This window comes from Vicugna pacos, chromosome 4 (genome assembly GCF_048564905.1).
Source record: "Vicugna pacos chromosome 4, VicPac4, whole genome shotgun sequence".
Lineage (NCBI taxonomy): Eukaryota > Metazoa > Chordata > Mammalia > Artiodactyla > Camelidae > Vicugna > Vicugna pacos.
This window is the reverse complement of record NC_132990.1, coordinates 44,773,825-44,795,754: the sequence shown is the minus strand read 5'-3', so window position 1 is coordinate 44,795,754 and position 21,930 is coordinate 44,773,825. Positions and strand designations below refer to the sequence as shown.

Sequence of the window (21,930 nt, the reverse complement as noted above, 5' to 3'; positions counted from 1 at the left end):
TCAACTCGACAACAGCCACTCCATGAGCACCTACTATGTTCCTGGAACTCCCTTATTAAGTAGAGTTTCAAAAGCCTACTTACATTAAGGATATAATGTAGCCTGCTGGTTACTATTAATAAGACAGTCAAGACTAGAAAAAGTAAAGCTCTAGTACATACTTATTATTAGATTTCAACAAACTCTCTGGTGTGAAGCTAGCAAGGAGTACTGGAATGTGTGATGAAAGATAAACTTTCTAGGAAGCAGAGAAACCCAGGCTTGAAAAACTACTCTTTTTCTATCCAGTTAAATGATCACTACCCCTTTATCCAAATATCCTGACACAGACGTCATGCTGAGGACACAAAATCAAGTAAGGCACTGGCCTTGCCCAGCAGCGGCTTGTCATCTAGGAAGCATGAGGAGACAAGTACAGCAGTGACTACAACCCCAGGTGCAGGAGGGCAAGTGTGAAGTTCTGTGGTGGTTCAAAAAGCAAAACAGAGCTTTTGTTTCATGAGGGACATGGCACTGTAAATGGGTTTTAGGGAATGGAAGGATTTCATCAGGGAGGAAGATGGAAAAACCATTCTAGGTGGTGGTGGGAACAGTTCTACAAGGATGAGGTGAAATGAAAGTCCTGGCGTGGCTTTAATCCAGAAATTCATTTAGTTAACAATGACCCAACACAGTAGGTGGCTGAAGGAGCTGGCCCAAGCACAGCCTAATTTTATATATATATATGTATGTGTGTGTGTGTATATATATATATATATATATATATATATATATAAATAAAAAATATATATAAACAAAATATATATATAAGTAAAATTTTATATATAAAAATTTATTTTATATATATATATAAAAGAAGGCCAGCCTGAGTATTTCACAAACAGAATTTACTGAGGAGTTTTCTTTTAGGGAGAGAAGTGGGAGGCACATTATCAGGGCAAAGCCATTCACAGAATAAATCTGGCAGCAAGAAGTACAATGGATAGGAGGAATAAGAGACAACTATTCCAATAATCTAGGTGGGAGGCGATAGGGGACCTGAACTAGGCAAGGAAAAGGACAACACACTGCAAGTAACAGTGGATATAAATTCTGTAGGACTTAATGAGATGTGAGCAAAGAGCTGATAATAACTGAGTTTCTAATAAGCTCAGGGAACAAGGAACAGAGTACTTGTAGTTACTGAAAAATGGGCAAATTGGGAGGAAAATCTAGTCTGGGGAAGCACTTTGTCAATATGACAGATTTGTAGTGCAAGTAATACACACTCAAGATACCTAGCTGAGATGTCCAGCAAATAACTAAAAATGCAGGGCTGGAAGGAGCAGGTGCGGGGACCCAGGGAAACACAGTAACCTGAATTCTCTCAACACATACACGCACGCGCGCGCAGGCAGCAGGTGAAGCTACTGAGAGCTGAGAGTGGTCTCCAAGGGAGATGGTGAAGAGAATGGAAGTTTGGACTTTCTGACCGAACCATAATCCAAACAACCCAGACACCTGTTTTTAAAATATGTTATTCATGTTGCTATCTTCTTTGGATCATCATCTGTCAATGAAAAGCCAGCATATTTCAGAGGTTCCTGGCCGTCCCACCTCTACCTCACTTCCCTAAGAGGCCCCGTTCCGTGACAGCATGCTCATCAGTGTCATGCTTCACAACACCTTCCCCAAGTTTCCAGTGTCTCACAAAATGGAACTAGACCTTGAATCCACAGTTAAAGGTCTGGCTGTTGTACTTCATGAAGGAGGATAGAAAACTAGGTTCAAGTAGCATATGAATCCATTAGCAGGTGAGCCGGCCAACAAGTACTCGGGGCTTTACTGTGTGTCAGGAATGGTTCCTATTATGAACAGTCTTGCTTTATAAAAATAAATACAACAAAGAGAAGAATTTCTAAATTGTGAGCAGCCTAAAACCCATAAACCTGAGATCTTTTGGTACAGCTGAATTCACATGCCATTTCCCATAATGTAATTAGTGCAATGGTTTTAATCGAATAGTTTTACACTATTTATAGAAGTCTCATTTAAGTAGCAGGTGAAGGGAAAAGCCCACTTTTGGCTTATGTTGAAAATAAACTATGTTGTCATTCCAGTTACTTATTGAGTGGAACCTTTGCTAATTCACCAGAATAAGTAAAAGGACCCAATATGAATTATCACATAAATGCTATTTTATTCATTAATTTGGAACATGCATTTAATTATAACTTTTGATAGTATCTAGCAATTACACTGCAAAAATTATTAGGACACAGATGCACAACAGTTTAAAGTCTTTCTGGAGAAAGGCAGTTACTTTGTGTGTGTGGTGAGAGGCTTTTAGGTGACTTATGTTTTATGTTCTAGCACAAAAAAATAGTTTTTCTTTTGAAAAATATGCACAAGGCAAAGTTTCAAAGCTCTATATCTAATGATCTGGAGAGCCACATAATCATATAATCATTTCTTCTGCAAAAGTCTGTAAATATTTCTTGCTATATGCGTAAGTGAGTGTGAATTTATGTCCTGGTGCCCTGTTAAAGACACATCAATGACAGGAACAGGGAGTCTCATTTACTCAATCTAATCTTCTTGGGCCATCTCTGCCCCTCACGACGTTTTATTACATAAGCAACTGAAAAACCGATAATCACCCAGGCAAAGCTCAAGGGGAAATGACGCTGCAGTTGACTGAATAGCCGCTATATACCAAACATGGCACTAAACTCATACTACATTATCTTATCTCATCCTCATGGCCTCCTTGTCAGGGAGGTGCCAGCCCTGTCTTAAAGATGAGCCAACTGAAGCTCAGGAAGTTAAGAAACTAGGCATAAAGTCACTCTCTTCCCAGTGTCAATAGGCAGATTCAGAATTCAAACCTGGATCTGTCACACTCTGGAATTCATACTCTGTTGAACACACCGAGCTCTCTTTGGGATTCCTGATGTCACTTGCCAATTGTGTTAGGTATGACTCCATCACTCCAGGAACAAAAATTCTCAACCATCCTCCAACCCATCCACCCTCCTAAAAGGATCTCAGTTTTATAACACTGAGCGTTGAGCCTGGGGGAAGGAAGGAAGCCCAGCTCAAGGCTCAGAAGTACCTCCTGAATCAGACCAGCAGTGATTCTACACTGGTTCAACTGGCTCAAACCCCCAAGCCAAGACTATGCTTGCTTCCTCAGATACACCTAACACACTCACACCCTCCGTGACCTGTGGGCAGCAGCAGAGAAGCACCACCTCATCTGGTGGTGGCTACACTACAGTCATGGGTGCAGCTGCCAGTCCACAAGTGGGAACCACACAGCACCTGAAACAGGGACAGTACCCCTTCCCTCCAGGAACCTCTCCATCCCCACAGGTTCATATGCAACTGGTACGTATTCACTTATTTGATTAATCTTATGACCTTGTTATTTAGTCACTGCTTGAAATAGACCAAACTTTCACCTTCAAACACATCAGGGTCCTTGGTCAACAAGACTTGTCAGTCAGTCAACAACTATTTGCAGAACACACACAAGTACACAGAATTTTATGGTAATTGATATACCTTCAACTCTCAAGGAACTCAAAGTCTAATTTGCCTTGTCTCCCTTATTAATCAGTCAAATATTTACGAAGCAACTTGGCTATGGAGCCAGTATTGTGTTTGATGCAACAGGGAAGTTTAGGGTAGAGTCTGTACAGACGTTACAGAAGGAAGAACCAAGAATACGATGCATTAGGTGGAAAGTGAAAGAAATGTCAAGGTCAGGCATGATTAACACTGTGGGGCAGGTAGCATGGGGGGAAAGAACAGGGTGACAAGCAAGTGCTTGGGTATTCAGCAGTGAATAAATCAGCAATGGGAGGTCAGGGAAGGGAAAGATGGGTGCATACTTTCATGCAGTCATTTGCTGAACAAGCAGATCTTGTGAATGCCAACTGTGAAGAGGAAGGCAAAGAACAAAGACAACTGTGCACAGGTAGTAATAAAAAGGTGCACTGCATTGAAATGAAGGATATGGAGTGACACATGGTGAGAGATTAGGATGCACTAGAAGAGGCTGGAACAACTGACATGTGTGTTTTACCTTCATAGCTCGTGGGGACTGAACACAGAGACTCCAAATACTCAGCTCACAGGACAAGAAGCCAACCTTTTGAGCAAGCCACCTTTTCCAGAAACAATCAAGCATAAGATCACACTTCTTTCTTCTCAGCCTTTGAAGTTTGGCACGTCTTTTCCTAACTTGTTCAAATTTTGAGCATCTGGGTTTGCACATAAGACTTTTTTCTTTTTTTTCTAGGCAACAAAAGAATTGCCTTGACATCGGATATAGAGAAGACCTGACTGCTGGCGATGCCTCAGCAGTATACATTTCCATATTAGAGGCTCAAGATTTTAAACTGAAAATACAAAACCCCACCTCATTACCTTTTTTCTTGTGCTAAGAGAAAATGAAAAATACTTTGCAAGGAAACAAAACACAAGCCACAAGAACTTGCCAACACTGTCTGGCAGTGCTCAGAGCCTAAAGGGGCAGGGAGAGCCCAGACACACAGTGAGCACGGGGCACTGAGGTAGGTACTCACGGTTTTCCTCCTGGAATGCCTGTCAGGTTTGGAGGTATTGCTGGCACACGCATGTGATGGTGTGGATCAAATCCAACCTAAAATTTTTCCCAAGCAAAACAACGAAAACAAACGTAGTTATATTACCTCACTTCCTCCTATTCAGTATCTTTCTAAATTCTAAGAAAATAGATCTTCTAAAAATTGGATGTTAGTGATACATACTGAAGTAATTATTTATGAAATGGTAAGATGTTTATGATTTAATGGTCATATTTGGGGCTGGAACACACACACAAAAAATTAGAATTATCGAAGTTCATGATGGAAGTAAAGGATTTGTTATATTTATTATATTATTTGTTCTACTTCTGTAGGTTTAATTTTTTTTAAAAAAGGAATATAAAATTTAAAAATTCCCTCACCTTACAAAGAAAATAAATCTCACAATATAATTGCACGTAGTTTAATTTGTAAATACGTACAGGTTCCTCGGATGAATACTCAAATTATATAAACTACCTTCAAAAAAATATGTATGCCAATCCTCTGAGCCCTGAAACACTTGTACTCCGTAAGAGCCCACAGACGTACCACCGGGGACCTGCCGTAGGCGGCGGCCGCAGCCGCGGCAGCCGCAGCCGCACTCATCTGCGGGGAGATGTTGTGCAGCCCCGCGTAGGCCGCCCCGGGGCTGGTCAGCTCCCCGTTCATTCCGGCGTGGGGCACGATGCCAAACGGGGCTGGATACGGACAGGGTACTGCCATGGGGGTCCTCAGGCTTGAGGCTACAGACCAAAACAGAAGGAAGGAGAAAAACCAAGGACACAGGAAAAGAATACGTAAGACGTTCTTTTATGCGTTAAAAAATAGAATCCATAATTTAAATAAGCTGATTTTAACATTCTCAAAAGTCACTCAAGCCTTCATCAAGGTTCACGCATTCACCTTGCTTTACTGAACACCCACTATGTGTCGGATCTAAGTGCCAGGCACTTGGTTCACATTAAATAACTCTTAACAGCCATTTACTCAATGCTGGTCATTAGTCCTTTCCATGTATTGCACTCTTTAATTTCTTTAAAAACAAAAAGCATAAATGCATAGAGAAACGTTTTTCTTACGAACCCAAGGGGTCAACTCCTGGTGGTTTTCCGGGGACAGGCCTCAGTCCGGGAGTGGAATTACTGCCTGGGGTGGGAGCATCGGTGCGGGGAGTAGGGGTATTGGACTTGGACACAGGAGTGGTAGATTTTTCATTCTAACAAGAGATGTAATGAATACATTGGTAATTAGAACACAGTTTTAACCATGATGTTAAATATTTTAAAAGGTGAAGGAAAGGAAAAAGACATGGAAAAGATTCTTCAGCTTGGCCTTCATTAGTTTAAAGAAGCTAACAAAGAAACGAGAGTTCCCTGAGACCACAAAACCAATGTTCAGGAGAACATAAATCGAAGCTGAATTTGGGGCAGAGGAGACCATTTCCAGGAAACTGGTCTGAGTCAGACAGAGGCTGACAAATCGTGATGTCCTGATGTGACCGGTCACTTGCTGGCTGCTTTGATTTAAGACTGAGTGGTTTGCATTGGGTTCCTGGTGTACTGTTCGTGTTACAAGAGGCTCTCTGGTTAACAGGTCCCATTAAAAAACATCCAAGCCTGAATCAGCACAGAGATCAGCACAGAGGTGCCATTACAAGAAGACCAGAAGGCTGAGAGAAAGCAACCAAAAAAACCTTCATCCAGCCCTGTGCCAGGTGCATCCCCCTAATTTGCAGACAAATTGAGGGATTTCCTTTCCTTCAGCTATGGATTCAAAAGGTTACTTGAAACTGAATTTAAAAAAAAAATGTTATGTTACAAGGAAATAACTAGTGAGGAAAAAGGAAGACACATGACATAAAAATGCAATTAACTACACAGTCACAGAAGAAGGGGGTATAGGAAAGATTACCCTGACTTGCAGTTTCATTTTCGCATTTGTGATTTGTGGTGTGAGTCAAGGTAGACTTTTATAAATGACAGATTACTTTCTAGATAGCAAGGGAAAATTACTGCAGTCATATACAGCTTGGTAATTCAAACAAAATCATATCCAAGCCAAAAACTAAATTTACCATAAACCACAGGTGACAAAACCATCTCTGTAACCCCAGTGTGTATTTCTTCATCTTCGCTGAGACACATTTCACTCAATTTCCCCATATCCCTCCCCTACTTGTAAAAAGACTCATAAAACAAACATCCATCATCGACAAGTCAGTGAACCCATTCTGTTCCCAAACTACATTTGTCAATTAAACTTGAATACTGAATATACACATATATTTGGAAATAAAAGTCCTATAGGAAAATACCAAATTTTAAAAATAATTAAATCTAACCATCCTGAAACAGGAAACACTTAAGAAGGATGGTGACAAACTGCTTACAAGGCTAAGTTCTTTGGATTTGGAGGAAGGAGTACTGCTGGAGGATGCGATTGAGGCTGGACTGATTGGGGCGTCTTTCTTGAGCAGGCGTGTCTTGTCCAGGCCATTCTCTCTCGGGGAATGTGCTGGGCTCCCTCGAGGGGAAGAAGGATCCTACAAAGGAACACCGAGGGTATTAAACGCAGCACAGTGCATGCACAATGCCAGAGTACTTGGTGTGGACGTTTCTAGCTGAAAGTCTTCAATAGCTTAGAAGTGAAAAATGTTCTGGAATAGATAGTGAGACTCATCGAATTGCTGAAGAAAATGTTCAGTATCGAGGTCAATGAAAATACTACAATATTTATAGTATTTCTTTAAAACAGAAACAAAAATCAAAACTCTACAGATCTGCAAGTCACTTGTCAATGAGACATGTAGGCTGACCACAGATGTCTGGTGTGCATTTATGGTGGTAACAAACACACTTGCACTTCATAGAAAACAAGAGCAATTTAAAAATGATCATTAATACATAAATTTTTCAGGGAGATAAAATGTAGGTCCCTTTAGAAATTAAGAAAACTTTGTGGACACTAATTGTTTGGACACTAGTCACTGTTAAAACTGGGTTAAGAGCAGGAGGTTAAATGAGCCACAAACATACCTCATTGGAAACGTCAACCACCAAGTTGTCATCACTCTTCTCACCATCGCTGTCCTGCATTGACAATTGAGAAGCATTATCTCCTCCCCCAGCAAAAAAAAAAAAAAAAAAAAAAAAAAAAAAGCAGCCAGATTTACCCTAGCTAAGTCTCCACGTTTTATAAAAATGAACTGCACCAAACAGTGCTAAAAACACTCTACAATGAACTGTGTTCCTTAATGATGATGTTACGAGGTAGGTAATGTGATGATTCCATCTTATGGCTTCCTTGCTCCTCTAGTGTATCAGCTGCAAACTAGCACGCCAAGGCTACATAATCCAGTCTACAGATGGCCAGGATTTGTTCTGGCAGGATTTTTTAAAAAACTGGATAAGTAACCACAATTTTAAAGTTGAGAGGTTTCACATGTTCAGTCAAGATTTCAGCTTTTTCGAGGCCTGCAGTCTTGTAGGGCCCCCCGCAGGAAGCAGAGCGGAGCCTGCTCACGTCCACACCAGGGAACCCTGCCCAGCTTGCTCCCTTCACTGAGTGACCTGCAGAACCAGCCACTGAAGGAAAATGAGCTTCAACCCATGCTTGGGACACATCTGGACGCCTCTGTAACTTATATGCACGCAACTGGCTACATTCCTCAGCACGGGAGGCCATGTAGACATTTTAACAGGTTTTCTATGATTTTACAATTTTCCTTAACGTTTCTAGCAGACCACAAAAAATCCGACCCCCCTGAAACTTACAGAGGGAAGCAAGTACATCCACAGAAGTAATACAGAAGGCCCAGGTCTTCTATCGGAGCCAGACAAAGCACCATTTCCCGGCTCACATAGACACGTGCACTCACCACACATACACAGGCTTCAGGCAATTGAGACACAGCTAGAACTGCAATAACTACTTTTCTCTCCTTGGATTTGTCGTCTTAAGTTCTAGTTTTGGCTGGTCATAGTAAGTGGGTAAAAAGCTGCTAATGAGAAAGCAATGTCAACGGCCTCCCCGGAAGCAAAGGTGAGTGAACATACATAACGAGCTGCGATCTCCTTTTCCTCGGTTTTCTGCTTTTTGCTGTCAGAGGAGTAGTCTGTGGAGTTTCTGTGCTTCTCAGCTCCTCGGAAACTGGCTGACGGGGAGACCGAAGAGCTCTGGAATGAGAAAGGCAAGTGGGGTTGAGAAACGGTCAGCCATTTAATGATACGATTTTTTTTTTTTAAATCACATGAGGCTGTATTTCCTTTTCGTTCACTGGTACACACTCAGAGATGTTAAAGAAGACAGGAGAGGGGGACAAAGTGAAAGAGAACAGAGGTACAGAGAGAAAAACAGGAGAAAAAGAAAAGGGGGAAAAGGAAAGAACAAGACAGTAGAGACAGGACAAAGGGAGTCAAGGAATACAAAGGGAGACAGGCAATAGTGCAAACGCAAAAGGCAGAGGGGGTTTTGGTCTAAAGGAGAAGTTTATACCATGTTGAGGAAGGAAGCAGACACAAGAGAAAGAGGAGGAAGAAAAGACTGGCTTTTTTTTTTTTTTTACCTCCAAATCTGCTGGCTAATGGGAAGCCAGGATCTGAAGCCTCTACAGAGAAACTGAATAGAGTCTGGCCTGAGAGATAATTAGTAATTCTTCAATTTAAAAAAAGGTGAGGTACTCTTTGGGGATTTAAGCACCCAGATATGGTGATCATGTGACACAAAGGCCATATTTACAGAATTTTGCTTAGTCTCGAAAATGAGGGCCTGGGAGAAGAGGATGGCAGGTAAAACAACAACAACACAACGGCACCTGCAAAAATGCACTTCATTCCTCTTCTCACTGCTAGAGTTTTCATGATCCTGCTCCCTTTTTAATTTCTGGAAATCCAGGAACCCCACTAGGACAAGGAATGGAGAAAGATGGTCCCTCCCTCTGGGGATCACACTGCGGGCAATCTGTATGGGCTCAGGCCACTCCTGAGAGTTCTCAACTGGAGCAGCACCACACACAGGAAACAAACACCGCTGACAAGGTCTGAAGCACAGAGAACGAGTCTGTCTGCCATTAGGGACAGGTGGTTACTGGCCACAAGTAGATGGTATGACTACTTCTTCATCCATGGTTTTAAGCAAAGAAAGCATTGATAAACACTGGAAATGCCCTTAAAACTGGCTGATGACTCAGTCCCAGACAGACCAAACAGAAGCTCCAAATAAAGGTGAGGTGTAAGAGAGGGGGCAGGACTGAGAGCAGGGCTGACCTGCTGAGGGAGGACTGCAAAGGCCCAAGGAGCCAAGGCCCCAGCAGGGCGCTAGGGCAGGAACCCCCAGGACTAAATTAGCCCAGTCGGGGTGAGAAAAGGCTGCTCTTGGAGGGCAGAGGAAAGAAAACTTGGAGAAAAGAAAAAAAAAAGCCCTGGGAAGAACAAAGAATCACCACCACTCTTTGCCTGGCATCCAAATCAATTCAGAAAACTGTTCAGTAAAGTTCTTCCTCATTTATAACTTAACTCTTTATATACATCATTTACTTTATATAAAATTAACTCCGTGTATTTTCCCCTTTATGTAGTCTGTTAGCAATAATTAACATTCATAAAGATGCACCAAAATTTACAAGAGCCTTGTAAGTAACTATGGAAGGCAGTGTGATATCCAGAACTTTGGGCTCTATGTTCTGTTTTACTGCCACTGAATCAATAAGGCCACACTCTCTTTTGTGACTGAACTTTCAAAGCCTGTTGTTAGAAGAAAACCAGTAGACTTTTTCCATGCCTTGGTTAGTATCGCTACCAAGAGATCACTCCCCTAGTGGTCAGCTGTGGTGATGGCAACTTTACCACTGGCTCCAAAAGCAGGGGCGCAGGGCAGGAGCTTGGAGGGGGAGGAGGACGAGAAGGTGCAGTGAGCGGGCTCCCACTCACAAGGGCTGGAGAGCTCTAAACTCTCCTTCCTGTGTCAGTCCCTCTCAAGATTTTATAAGATGACTCCACCTGTATGCACCAACCCTGCAACTATCGAACATTCACTTTCAGGTTTGGTGGCAGGAAAGATGGCAGGCATTATTCATTAGCGAAAGACTGAAACTAAACATCAGAAGCCAAACGATTTTAAAAAGTGGACTTCTCTTGACTTCCCCAGATCTCCACTGAGTTCCAATTCTCATTCCCAGGCCACAGGACTCAGTTCAACGCTTCTGCTTTGCTTTCACACCATGACCCAACGCAATCACATTTTTCTGACCATTACTCCATTGGAATCATGTATACACACATCCTCTGTGAGTCACTACCTCCCGTATTTAATGCCAGAACCGCGTATCTAGTTTTTCCTCTCTCTGGTCTCTATCCTCCACACTTCTGGGATTCATTTCCCAGAGATTCAACCACTTCTCATCCTTCCTTTAAAATGACAAAAAGGTTTCCCACCATCCATAGAAAAAAAAAAGTCCAAACTTTTGAGTATAGCTGATTTCCAAAGCCCTTCACTCCCTGCCCCAATCCAGGGCCCCGCCTGATCTCAGAGCTATGGGCTTGTGGCTCCCCAGTGCTCCATCTACTTTCATTGCATCAGTAGCCTTTTTCCCTCGGTTACCCTTTCCCTCAGTATCTCCCTTTTGAAATCTTCCTCATTCTTGAGAACCAGCTCTAACGTCACCTTTCAAAGCTCACTCAGACAGTGTCAGGCAGAATTAATCACTCATCTCTCTTTGTTCCTTTAACATTCTGTTCACCCAATGAATGCAACACTCTCCATCGATTTATAGCTGTTTGTTGACAAGGCCAGTCCTCACTCGAGTCTCTGGGTTTCTGGGGCAAGGGCACTGGCAATATGGCAGCTCTGCCCCTTCTTTACCGACTCCTTTACCTTCTTCTACATGCTTTCATCCTACTAATTTGGTGTTTTACAAAAAGAAAAACTGAGTGCACGTGTGCAAGATTAACAACTATCTGAGCCTTTTGATCTTAATACTATACTGAACATTATTTCTAAACCTGTCCAACAGGAAAAACTGATTTCTGAACAATGAAAAAAATACTTTTTTAAAAGTTAATACTAATAATAAATGGTAATGCTTTACTTACATCTTTATAGTTACTTATTGGCATACATGAATAAATAAAAAACTGGCTATTTCAGGCGCTGTGGGCAGTATTTTGTGAATTTTACTGTAGAACAGAGTCAGATGTTGAAAGTTCCTGGTAGAATGATAAAGTAGTTAATTATCACTAGCATTTAAAGGTTAAGCTGTACAATAGGCACTGGAGCAATCAGCAATGTTCTAATAACATAATTGCTCTAGAGTCAAATTGGACTTGGCACAGACTCTCATCATGAATCTTACAAGTCCACCATTCTGCCACTGGAAGGCCATTTGGATCTTTGCTGGGCACGTGAATCAGAGGAATTAAGTAAATACTGATGAAGACAAAGTCACACTTTTACAAGAAAAGCTTATTTTTATTTCTCTATTGTTATTTTAAAAGCTTAGGTAGGTTAGACATTTTTCTAATTTACAACATAAGAAACTTACTGCAGCTTGCATTATGACTCTGTATAAATCTCCAAATTTAGAAACATTAAACATAAATCTTTCTCATTACAGTTTGATCATATAAATATACCATCAAATGTGTTACGAACAATGAGTCACAATCAGAAAGCAGTGGCCAAATCTGGTGAGGACAAAATACCTTAAAAGTGAATGGTTTAACAAGAAAAAAATAATAAAAATGTCTTATTATATGAAAATCCTAATTGCTTTGGTAGTAAAAGATACGTTTTAAAGTCAGTTGTTCCCAATATTATATCATACTATCTCAAAATGAGAAAAATTTTAGATCCTAGTTTGAAATCCAACCGGGATTTGACCTACGCTATCAACTAAGTCTGCCGTAAAGCTGCTCCTTTAAATGTACTTCATTGAGTACAGAACTTAATCTGGGGGAGGGACATTCACGGGGAGTTGTTTATGGCAGTGGGGGCGGGGAGGACAGAGGAAGCAGGCTCAGAGTCCTCTAAGACCCTTTACTGATGCTGTAACCAAAGCCCTCCAGCAATCTACAGGGGAGGCCCTGCCCCTATACCTTGACTCCTTAGCCACCTCAAGATCAAAGATGACTTTGTATGAGAAAGAGTTCTACAAAGTATTCCCCATCCCAAAAGAGGTAGCATTGTTATAATTAGTTAATTTTAATAACGGGTAGCACAGATTTTACTAGCAGGCAAGCCTCTCTGGAGTCAGACTGCCTGGATTTGAGTCTAGAGTCTTCCATTTAATAGCTGCATAGCCTTGGGGATGTTGCTTAGTCTCCGTCAGTCTGTAGTCTGTAGTTAAAACCCCACCCACTCCCTCAGCTGGGCTGCTTTGAGGACTAAGTGAAAGAAGCCACATAAAGTACAAGGCACAGTCCCAGTAACAGCGCCTCAGCACTGTGACTGAGTGCTGCCCTCTATTTACTACAGAGCTAGTGTGGATCTTCTCTTTTAAGCTTTATGTAAGGACTATTCTAGGCATTTGGGTGGCACTGTCTTTCAGCAGAGATATTCAGATGGCCCATAATGATGGGGTTTCAATAGGCTGCTATAAAGCAAAACACGTCTCCTTTCAACAATTAAGGTTTTGGTTCAATACTGCAGGCAGGATTATAAATACCACCTCCACGATGGACTAAGTCAATTTCAAATGCACATCAAGCTAATTCTGCTTTCTGTTAGCACAGGTGCAGTGCTCAGATGTCCCTGCCCACTTACAAGGTTCCCACCAGAAAGAATACGCAAAAGGTCGAGTGGACAACCATGATCAAAAATTCTAAAAAAACCCTCATTTGTTATGGTTTGTCTGCTCAACTGCTATGGCCTTCAAACACCCCATCTCCTTGGCACCAAAGGGTGAATCTGTTTTCAAACAGATAAAGAGGAGAATGTCAGGGCAGAGGGCACCACGAAAATCTGGCTAAGGTGACTGCAAGTCCTGGCTTGTCCCCACTTTACATCTGTTGTCCAAAGTTTCCCTTCTTTTAAAACCAGTCTGGTTTAGAAAATGCATATACTGCTACCATGACTGTAGTTCTTTCATGACAGGAATTAGTTTGGGTCCCGGACAATTCAGGGAGAGTTTGTTTATGGCAGTGGGTGCGGGGACAACGGAGAAGGCGGGCCCAGAGCCCTGCTGACTATTGATGCCATGACCAAAGTCCTCAATCATCACTTCCTCTGCAAAAGATCGCTGTCTAGAACAGAATTGGATACTGGTGACATTGGCGCTGCTCGAGACCAGCAGGGACTCAGCCTATCCCTCTTTCCAAGCAGAAGGGCCTCCAGGAGAAGCCCTGCGATCCTAGCCACCCAGAGTCAGTTACGGTCATGAGACCTCAGAGCATTCCCAGGTTACGAAACGCTTTCAACAAGTTCTGAAGTGTAAGGATGGTATCGTAAATAAACCTCTATACCAAAGTAACAGTACTATATCCCAGGCCGTTTCTGATTGAGATTTTATTATACAGTATCCCACAAAATGTTTCTATTCCCTGATCATAGAGTCCTTTTTACTAATAAAACATTTCAACATTTATTATCTCATTTATAAGGAAATAACCAAGGGAGATGGAGAAAATAATCCTCAAATGGGAAAAATTAAATATAAAAACTTCAGAATGAAAATTACTTGGTCAAAATGCACACATCTTACATACTGACTCATAGTGCATGCAAATTTATGCACATTAGCTTAAATTTATAGCATGCTGGTGGTGAAAAACCTGTACATGGTAGGGCTCTGAGCCAGTCACTGGTTGTCAGTTTACTACTCATTACAGTAAGACTTTTATTTTTTATAAACTGCTTGATTAAGGAAGTCATTGAAAACACAATCTGTATATAACCCTCACAGAACTTGCTTTTTTCAAATTAACATAAATCAAAATTCACCTTCAAAAATGACTAGGACTTTCTGAAGGCCTGCCCTTGTTAAAACAAGATTTAATATAATCTCCATATAAAGTAATGAGTCTGTTCTTAATAAATGTTTCACCTTCTACAACATTTTGTGAACAACATGTTCTTTAAAATGGTCTTTTATTGTCTTTGCCTTTCTGCTTCTCTCCTTGTACAAGAAGCTCGGTTCAAGATAAACTTATTTTGCAGATGACCAAAATCCCATTAAACCAGTGGAACAATTAAGGAAGAGAGGCAGTATCCACAATGGTCATGCTATGGGTACTTGAGTCAAACAGCCCTGGGTTCAAGACCGGGCTGTACCATTTGCCAAGTGAATGAACCTTTTCAAGCTTCCATTTCTCCAGTAGGTAAAACGAGGATAATAGGAATACCTCCTTAGAAGGGAGGACTAGAGGAAAGTGCATGTTGTGGTGCACAGTCTGTAGCATCATGAAGAGCTATCTATACCTCTTCGGCTAATGTGGAAACCACCACACAATCTTAGTCCATTTATGGACTCATTCAGCAAGTATTTACTGAATACCACTAAGTACAAAATACAAAGATGAATGAAATACACACCATGCCCTCCAGTAGGGCTGTATGAATTAAAAATACTTAGAATACACAAAAGTCCTACATATTTTTTTCCTTCATGCAGTAGAATACAATAGCACTGCAATATTTAGTCATTCACGTTTTGTTTCCAAGGCATTACGTATTACATGGTCGGGGTAAAATGCCATAATAATTTATAAAGTATCAATAAAATTGATTTTAAATTAGAACATTATCTTAATGTCCTCTTGGGGTTTCTTGACTGTTATTTCCTCTTCCTGGAATAAAGCTGTTGGCTCCACCCCAGAAATTTCATTAAATACAATTACTTTAGCTGGTGAGCTGAACTGCTGGAACATGAGACTTCGACACCAAAGATACAGCTTTGATTCTTATATAGGCCCCTTGGCTTCACTCTCCTGAGAGCCACTGTCTGCATGTGGTCCAAACTGTGGGTCAAATGAGGAAGCAACTGGGGGAATGAGAGGGGACAAGTACATCCCATGACCACTGATGGAGAGCCCAAAGCACAGGCTGAATAAATCACGTAATCTCACTCCTGATTATTAGAGTATAGTATTAACAGTCTCCCAGAAACTGTAATAAAAATGGCGAAGTACACACAAATATTGCACAGAAATCACTTAACATCTTTTAAACTGTCTAATCACCCCCAAAAGCCATTTCATGTTCTTCAATGCAATGGACTGCCTCAAAGTTTGCAAGACCTAACATTGCTATGTGCATTTGTCGTCCAACAAGAATTTCCTTCCCCTAATACAGATGCTACAAAACTTATAGGCAGTCACTAAGTAAATTAGAGTCACGTGCACCTGCCACCTTCTTCTGAAAGAAGATATAAAATATATCCTAAATCATCATCCCCCCACTGCCTTATAATCAATGTTACTAAGTCTTATTGACAAATATGATGTGGGATATGAGTCTGATTGCCCTAAAAACAAAGGTGGGGGTGGGGGTGGTTGGGGCAAGCAAAAATTTCCTTCCTGCATTTTCTGGGAAGGTGAATTGGCTTTAGACTCATTCTTGTATTGTGCTCTGTTCTTGAATGAAAATATCAACACACTTCTAACAGCTGCTTTGAAAGAAGCTGAAGTAGGGTAGGTGCTCAGAGAAAAAAGTGACTCAGCTTTAAGACTTGGCAAGCTGTATCTTAATGGACCAGAACTCTCATTTTAGTAACTATTAAAATTTATTGGAAAAGAAAATCTTTTCATGTTGCTGTTTTTTCCAGTAAACTGTTTTAATCTATTTGAAAGGCTAAACATTTTCTTCTTCCAAAGAGTGTTAACTCCACAGTGCCTCATATATAGTCTTATGTATTATGTATGCAAATATATTCTATATAATATCAGAGGGTAATTCAGCAGGAACAGAGAGGAAATGACACTGTAACAATTTAAAGGTAGTCTTCCTAACAGTCTTAGGGTTGCTAATCAGAATCTCAAACTCCAGGTCTTCTTCATAACATCTCTGAAGGGCAAAATAGTTTTTAGTGATCACTTAGCCAATATGGTCCTAACGTCCTTCATTAAAATATCAAACTGAGTTATACTCCAGAACTGAACTGACAAATATAATGAGAGCCATATATGTATTTAAATTTTTTCTAGTATATTTTTAAAAAAAATTAAAAATAAACAGGTCCAATTAATTTAAATCATGTATATGTCCAAAATATGTTAACATATAATCAGCATCAAAATTATTAATGAAACATTTTTTTTTTAAGAACTAGGTCTTTAAAATCTGGTGTGCATTTTACACTTATAACACGTATCAACTTGAACTGTCCACATTTCTGGTGTTCAGTAACCACATATGGCTTTTGGCTACCATATTAGGTAACACAGGTTTAAAACTTTGTAAAGTCCCAACAGGAATCAACACCAATTCACACAAGCATCTGGAGCTTCACAGAAGTACAGGCCTGATCTGGCTGCTGCCTACCATCTCCAATCTCAGTTGACAGTCTCTTTCTCAGAGAGCTGGGTACACCATACTCTTTCATCCCTCAGTGCCGGCTTCTACCAAGAACTCTCCTCCCCAGCCTCTGAGCAGCTAGCATCTTTTCACCTTTTATGTCTCAGCTTAAATGCCACCTTCTCAGAAAGGTGTTGTTGGCCATGCTATCCAAGGTGATCCCTCCTGGAAATCTGTATCACAGTCCCTTTTACTTTCTTCCTCGCATTTGTGTCATGGCCATTATTATGACTATTTGGTTGTCTCTTCTACTTGACTAAAAAGTTCCATGAAGGCAGGGACCATGTACTTGGGCTGCTGAACAAATGAATGAACACAAAACCTAAACTGTTCATGCACCAACACTCATGCATGTCTTACTTGTTCCCTTTTTTTTATTATTATTTTCATTTTCTTGAGGATAGAGATTCCCATTCCTAAAATGCATATACAATTGGGCCTTATTTCTTGTATTTTCAGCACTCAATACAATGACTGTCTTAGTCAGAAGGGTATCGGTGGTGGGGGGAGGAGGGGTGCAAGCGCATGCAGAAGGTACAACCAAAGGAGGGAGGCAGGCTTCACAAGTGGTAATTTGGAAAGCAACATACTGATGAGACAATTTTCAGAACTACGCTAAAATAACAGCAAGAGGAAGCAGCACAAAAAATAAAACTGAAACAAAGGTCACAATGGTGCCAGGTAGAGAATATGGTCAAAGGTGGTGCCTTTTCCCTGTTTGCTCCCTGACCGATCAAGAGTGTGGGTCAGCATGAGGTTTGACCCCTGGGCGGGGCACCCAAGGAATAAATATTTGTTGTTGCATAAATGTATCAAGGCCACCAATTTTTCTTATTCCAGAAGAGCTAGCTACCTCTTCAGCATGAGGGAGACATTCTTCAGCTGGTTCCCCTCTTCTTTGTCTCCCATCATGTACTCATCAGCTGAATGCGAACAGGGAGAAACGATCTCACTCAAGTCTGACCACTGAAAAGGCTCTAAATGAACCCTGCCTGTCAGACCCACCACGTGAAGAATGCAGGCATCAGCAGTTCTTTCTGCGGCTGCTCATTTAGAGAACAGAGATCCCTGGAGATCTCTTTGAAATGCTTATCTCCCAAGGAGGCTGTGGCAAAGGAAAAAAGTACTTCCATTTTTTTTCCTAGAGAGTAAGTCACCACACACAGGCGATGAAAGAAAAAGCCAAATATAGGGCAGACAGATATAATACTTAAAAAAAAAGAAAAAGAAAAAGAAAAAGCTTTACATAGATTTTTAAGGCATAGATGACTAGAGTTTTACGTAGATTTTTAGTACGTAAAGCAACATAAAGCATTAATACCAATCAGTTTAAGAAAGTGACTTCAGTATACTGAGGAATGAAAACAAATGAGACACAGATACATAAGAGACACAATTTCAAATCGGTCCAAAGAATTGATTTCACGGAGCAGCTTTTGTTTGACAACTAGATTTAAAAATGCAAGGACTGACCAAACACATAAAAACGCTGCAAGAACAGGCTGATTCACCACGCGTGAGCCAAGATTACTCTGGACTAACCAGGACACAGCATTCCACTAACCAAGGCTGAGAGTCAGGTCAGGATCTAATCGCAGCCCGCACCCTCCTCAAATGATCAGAGGTCAGAGAGCTAAACTATAGGGGAACTACAGAAAACTCTCAGAGCTGTCAGCCTGCCACCCCTGACAACTGTGCGTACAGCTCCGCAGCTGCGGCTGACCTTTCCTCTCTCCTGTCTGGCCCCCTCCCCTCCCTTCCCTTCCCTCCCCTCCCCTCCCCGCCCCGCCTGCCCGGCCAGAAGTATCTCTGTCAATACTTAGTCTTCCCAGTAGCACTAAGGGCTAAAGAGGTTGTTGACCCTTATTCTAACATGTCCTTTTAGGTTAATTACTTTTGTATACTCAGTGTACCCAGTGACATTTAATCACTACAGCGTTACTCGGGTAAACAGAACTGAACGGAGCCAACTGCAATTTGGCATCGAGCTACATGGTGCGGTAACAGCAGCACACGGAAGACACACCGGAAGAAAATACTCTGCCTCACCACCCTGAGAAATGAGGGGAACACCATGTGATCAATCACCACTGTATTAAAAAGGAAGAACTTTATTTAGCTCGGCAGTGTGCTTTTGCTATTTAATACTAAAAATGGCATGAAGGAATCCTGCACTCTTGTAAGGAGAGTCCAGACAGTTTTTGCTGAAGGAATGAGTGACTTTTGTGGTATGAGTGTCCCTCCTGTCTCTTCACATGTGCACACAAATCCCATCTTGGGACAGCCCTCTGCTAACACAGCCAGCCGCCTATCATCTTGCTAGTCCTTTGGTCTGTAAGCACCTAGTGCGCAGGAATCTAGGTGCAAGAGATCCCACAACCTAGTGTGCACAGGAGAGTCCAGGAGCAGGGGATTAATCAACTGTCATGTCACAGACCTCTGAGCCCCTGAGAAAGGGCTAAAACACACAGCCGTGGACTTCCTTTCAGTGGGATTGGAAAGTGCGACAGAGAGGCCATTAGCAAACTTGACAGAGCCAGTCAGACCACTGGAAGCCGAGGGTGATTCTGCAGAAGTGCTTTTAATACTAGCCGGTGGATGGGAAAATGAAGCTTTATTCCTCTATCTGAAGAGAGCCTTGAGCTGTGACTCTGGGACTCCGTCCCAGTCCCACAACTCTGGCTGAATGGCTACTCTGTGTTGGCTGTTCCCGACACTGGGGACACAAGCGAATAAGGCACAGTTTTGCAGCCTGTGGAGGGTGGAGTAAAGGGGCTGGAATGGAATAATCACAAGGTATGAGAGTGCTCAGGTTTCAAACCTCAGCTCCGGCACATACTAGATGTGTGATGGCAGCAAGTTAATCCTCTAGGCCTTCATTTTCATACCTGTAAAATGGAGATAAGGGTATCTGTCCCACTGGATGGTAATGAAGGTTAGATGAGCTAACGATGTTAAGTGGCAGGTATGCTGCTCTTTCCTTCTTGCTTATTTCTGGAATCTGCCCCAGAGGGCAAAGGCCAAGCCTCTGTCAGCAACCCGATGTGGGCAGCAGAAGCCCAGAGAGAGATGTCTCCTCTCACCTTCCTCTGAAAGAGGGTCATGGGCAGTTCCTCAAACCTCGGATTCTGGGGAAAAGTCACTCTATTTGTCCAGATTCAAACATTTCAACAGCTATTCTCCAGTCTAGGGAACTAGCTGCCCTCTTGTCTTGGTGCCTTCTTCAGAAATTCTACTCTTTTTCCTTGTTTGTAAAATTCACACCAAACATACCTTCTAGCATGATCTTGAGTTAGGGTGACAGAGTGAAGACTAGACTAACAACCCCAACTTGACTGCAACTTCACTCATCACTCCAAAAGGAGTGAGGTGTTAGGGCTAATGGGGTGGTGAGGACACAGTGTGCATCCATCCCCCTTGTTAAGAACAGAAGATCGTCAGCTCCTGACCTGACTACCAACTATGTGCCAGGCACGCTGTTGGGCCCTTAGGCAGTGATCGGTGCACAACAAAAAGGAGGGCTGAGGACCCTAAACTCCACTCTTTCTAATTAAGGGAACATAAAGTAACTTATTATTAAGAAATTATTAAGAAGTCAATAATACACTAAGTGCAAATGGCAAAGTGCAACAAAGGAGACAAAGCAGATGGTAAGACTGAGATGAAATAACGACGGAGTGGTCGGGGACAGTCCCTTCAAAGAGACAACATGCAGGCTGACAGGGGAAGCAAAAGCTGGACAACCATGTCAACAGCCAGGAAGACTGCTGCAGACCGAGGGAGCAGCAGGCGCTCAGGCCCACGGAGCCTGCAGTGATGCTGGAGGGACAGAAGGGCTGGGTGCCTGCCGTGGAGGTGGCGCTCGAAGGGGCAATGCTGGGAGGAGGGAGGGGCCGGGTTGCGCAGGGCCCAGCAGGCCACGGGGAGGTCTGTGTTTTATTCTAAGGGCCACTGAAGGAGAATAATGAGATGGCACACATGTTCTGAAAATTTTCAGGAGATCCTTGAGAAGTTCTATGTTAGAGAAGGGCCAGAGTCAGAGTTAAGACTTTTAAAAGCACTTAGGAGCAGAAAAGAGTATGTTGCCTACTTCTACCCTTGATAATTAAAAGTGAAAACAATACTAAGTGTACAATAGAAAACTTACAATGAATGCTGAATTAGAAATAGCAAAATTGGAATCAGAACATCAAAGCTGAACTTTCATCATTTTTGATGTCCCTGCTTTACTAGTGCTATTAGCATGGGCTTAAGTGGGCCTGCCAGGTAACAGAGCTTTGGAGGGGGAGCAGTGGAGGGGAGATGCCGGTGGCTGGGACCAGAGAGGGTGGTGGAGAAGGGAAGAAGAGGATGGATTTGAGAGAGATATAGAGATATAACACAGTGACTGACTTCATACTAACATATACATGTGCGCATGCATGTATGTGTTTATGTAGGTATAAATACATGTATGTAATTGGAAAAGAATCGTCTGTCAATATACTGATGTCATCTTTATGCATGTGCAGTCTGATATAGGTTTGTACTGCAAAAAGAAAGGCAGGAGTCTTAGGTGTCCCACGAGAATGTTCCTAACTTTAAGGGGCTCCTGGGACTGCCTGGCACATGTGAACAGCATCCTTCAGCCTTATCACTGATCTAATCCACCAGAATTAAAACCCCACAAGGTGGTATACCAGGTATATAAGACAAGTGCTAAAGAATAAATGCTGATCCTTACTCAAAGAAACTTGAAAAGACAGTAAGTCTTATTTCTATGATCAACAGAAAACTGGATTATAAGAGCACAGTGACTATTTCCAAAGGGGTGGGATTTATCCAGAGACGT

General features: G+C 41.9%; 1 protein-coding gene across 7 annotated transcripts in view; it reads right to left on the bottom strand.

Annotated features, from left to right (window-relative positions):
• The window catches only part of TLE4 (TLE family member 4, transcriptional corepressor), a 137,133-nt gene that overhangs the window by 11,223 nt on the left and 103,980 nt on the right, over positions 1-21,930 (bottom strand). For all 7 annotated transcript variants that reach the window (XM_072959644.1, XM_072959645.1, XM_072959650.1 and 4 more), the window contains 6 exons: positions 8,651-8,770; positions 7,631-7,684; positions 6,985-7,137; positions 5,679-5,811; positions 5,145-5,338; positions 4,572-4,648 (listed from right to left, as the gene is read on the bottom strand). In XM_072959644.1, coding sequence (XP_072815745.1) covers positions 4,572-4,648; positions 5,145-5,338; positions 5,679-5,811; positions 6,985-7,137; positions 7,631-7,684; positions 8,651-8,770 — 731 coding nt within the window. The remainder of the gene's footprint in view (positions 1-4,571; positions 4,649-5,144; positions 5,339-5,678; positions 5,812-6,984; positions 7,138-7,630; positions 7,685-8,650; positions 8,771-21,930) is intronic.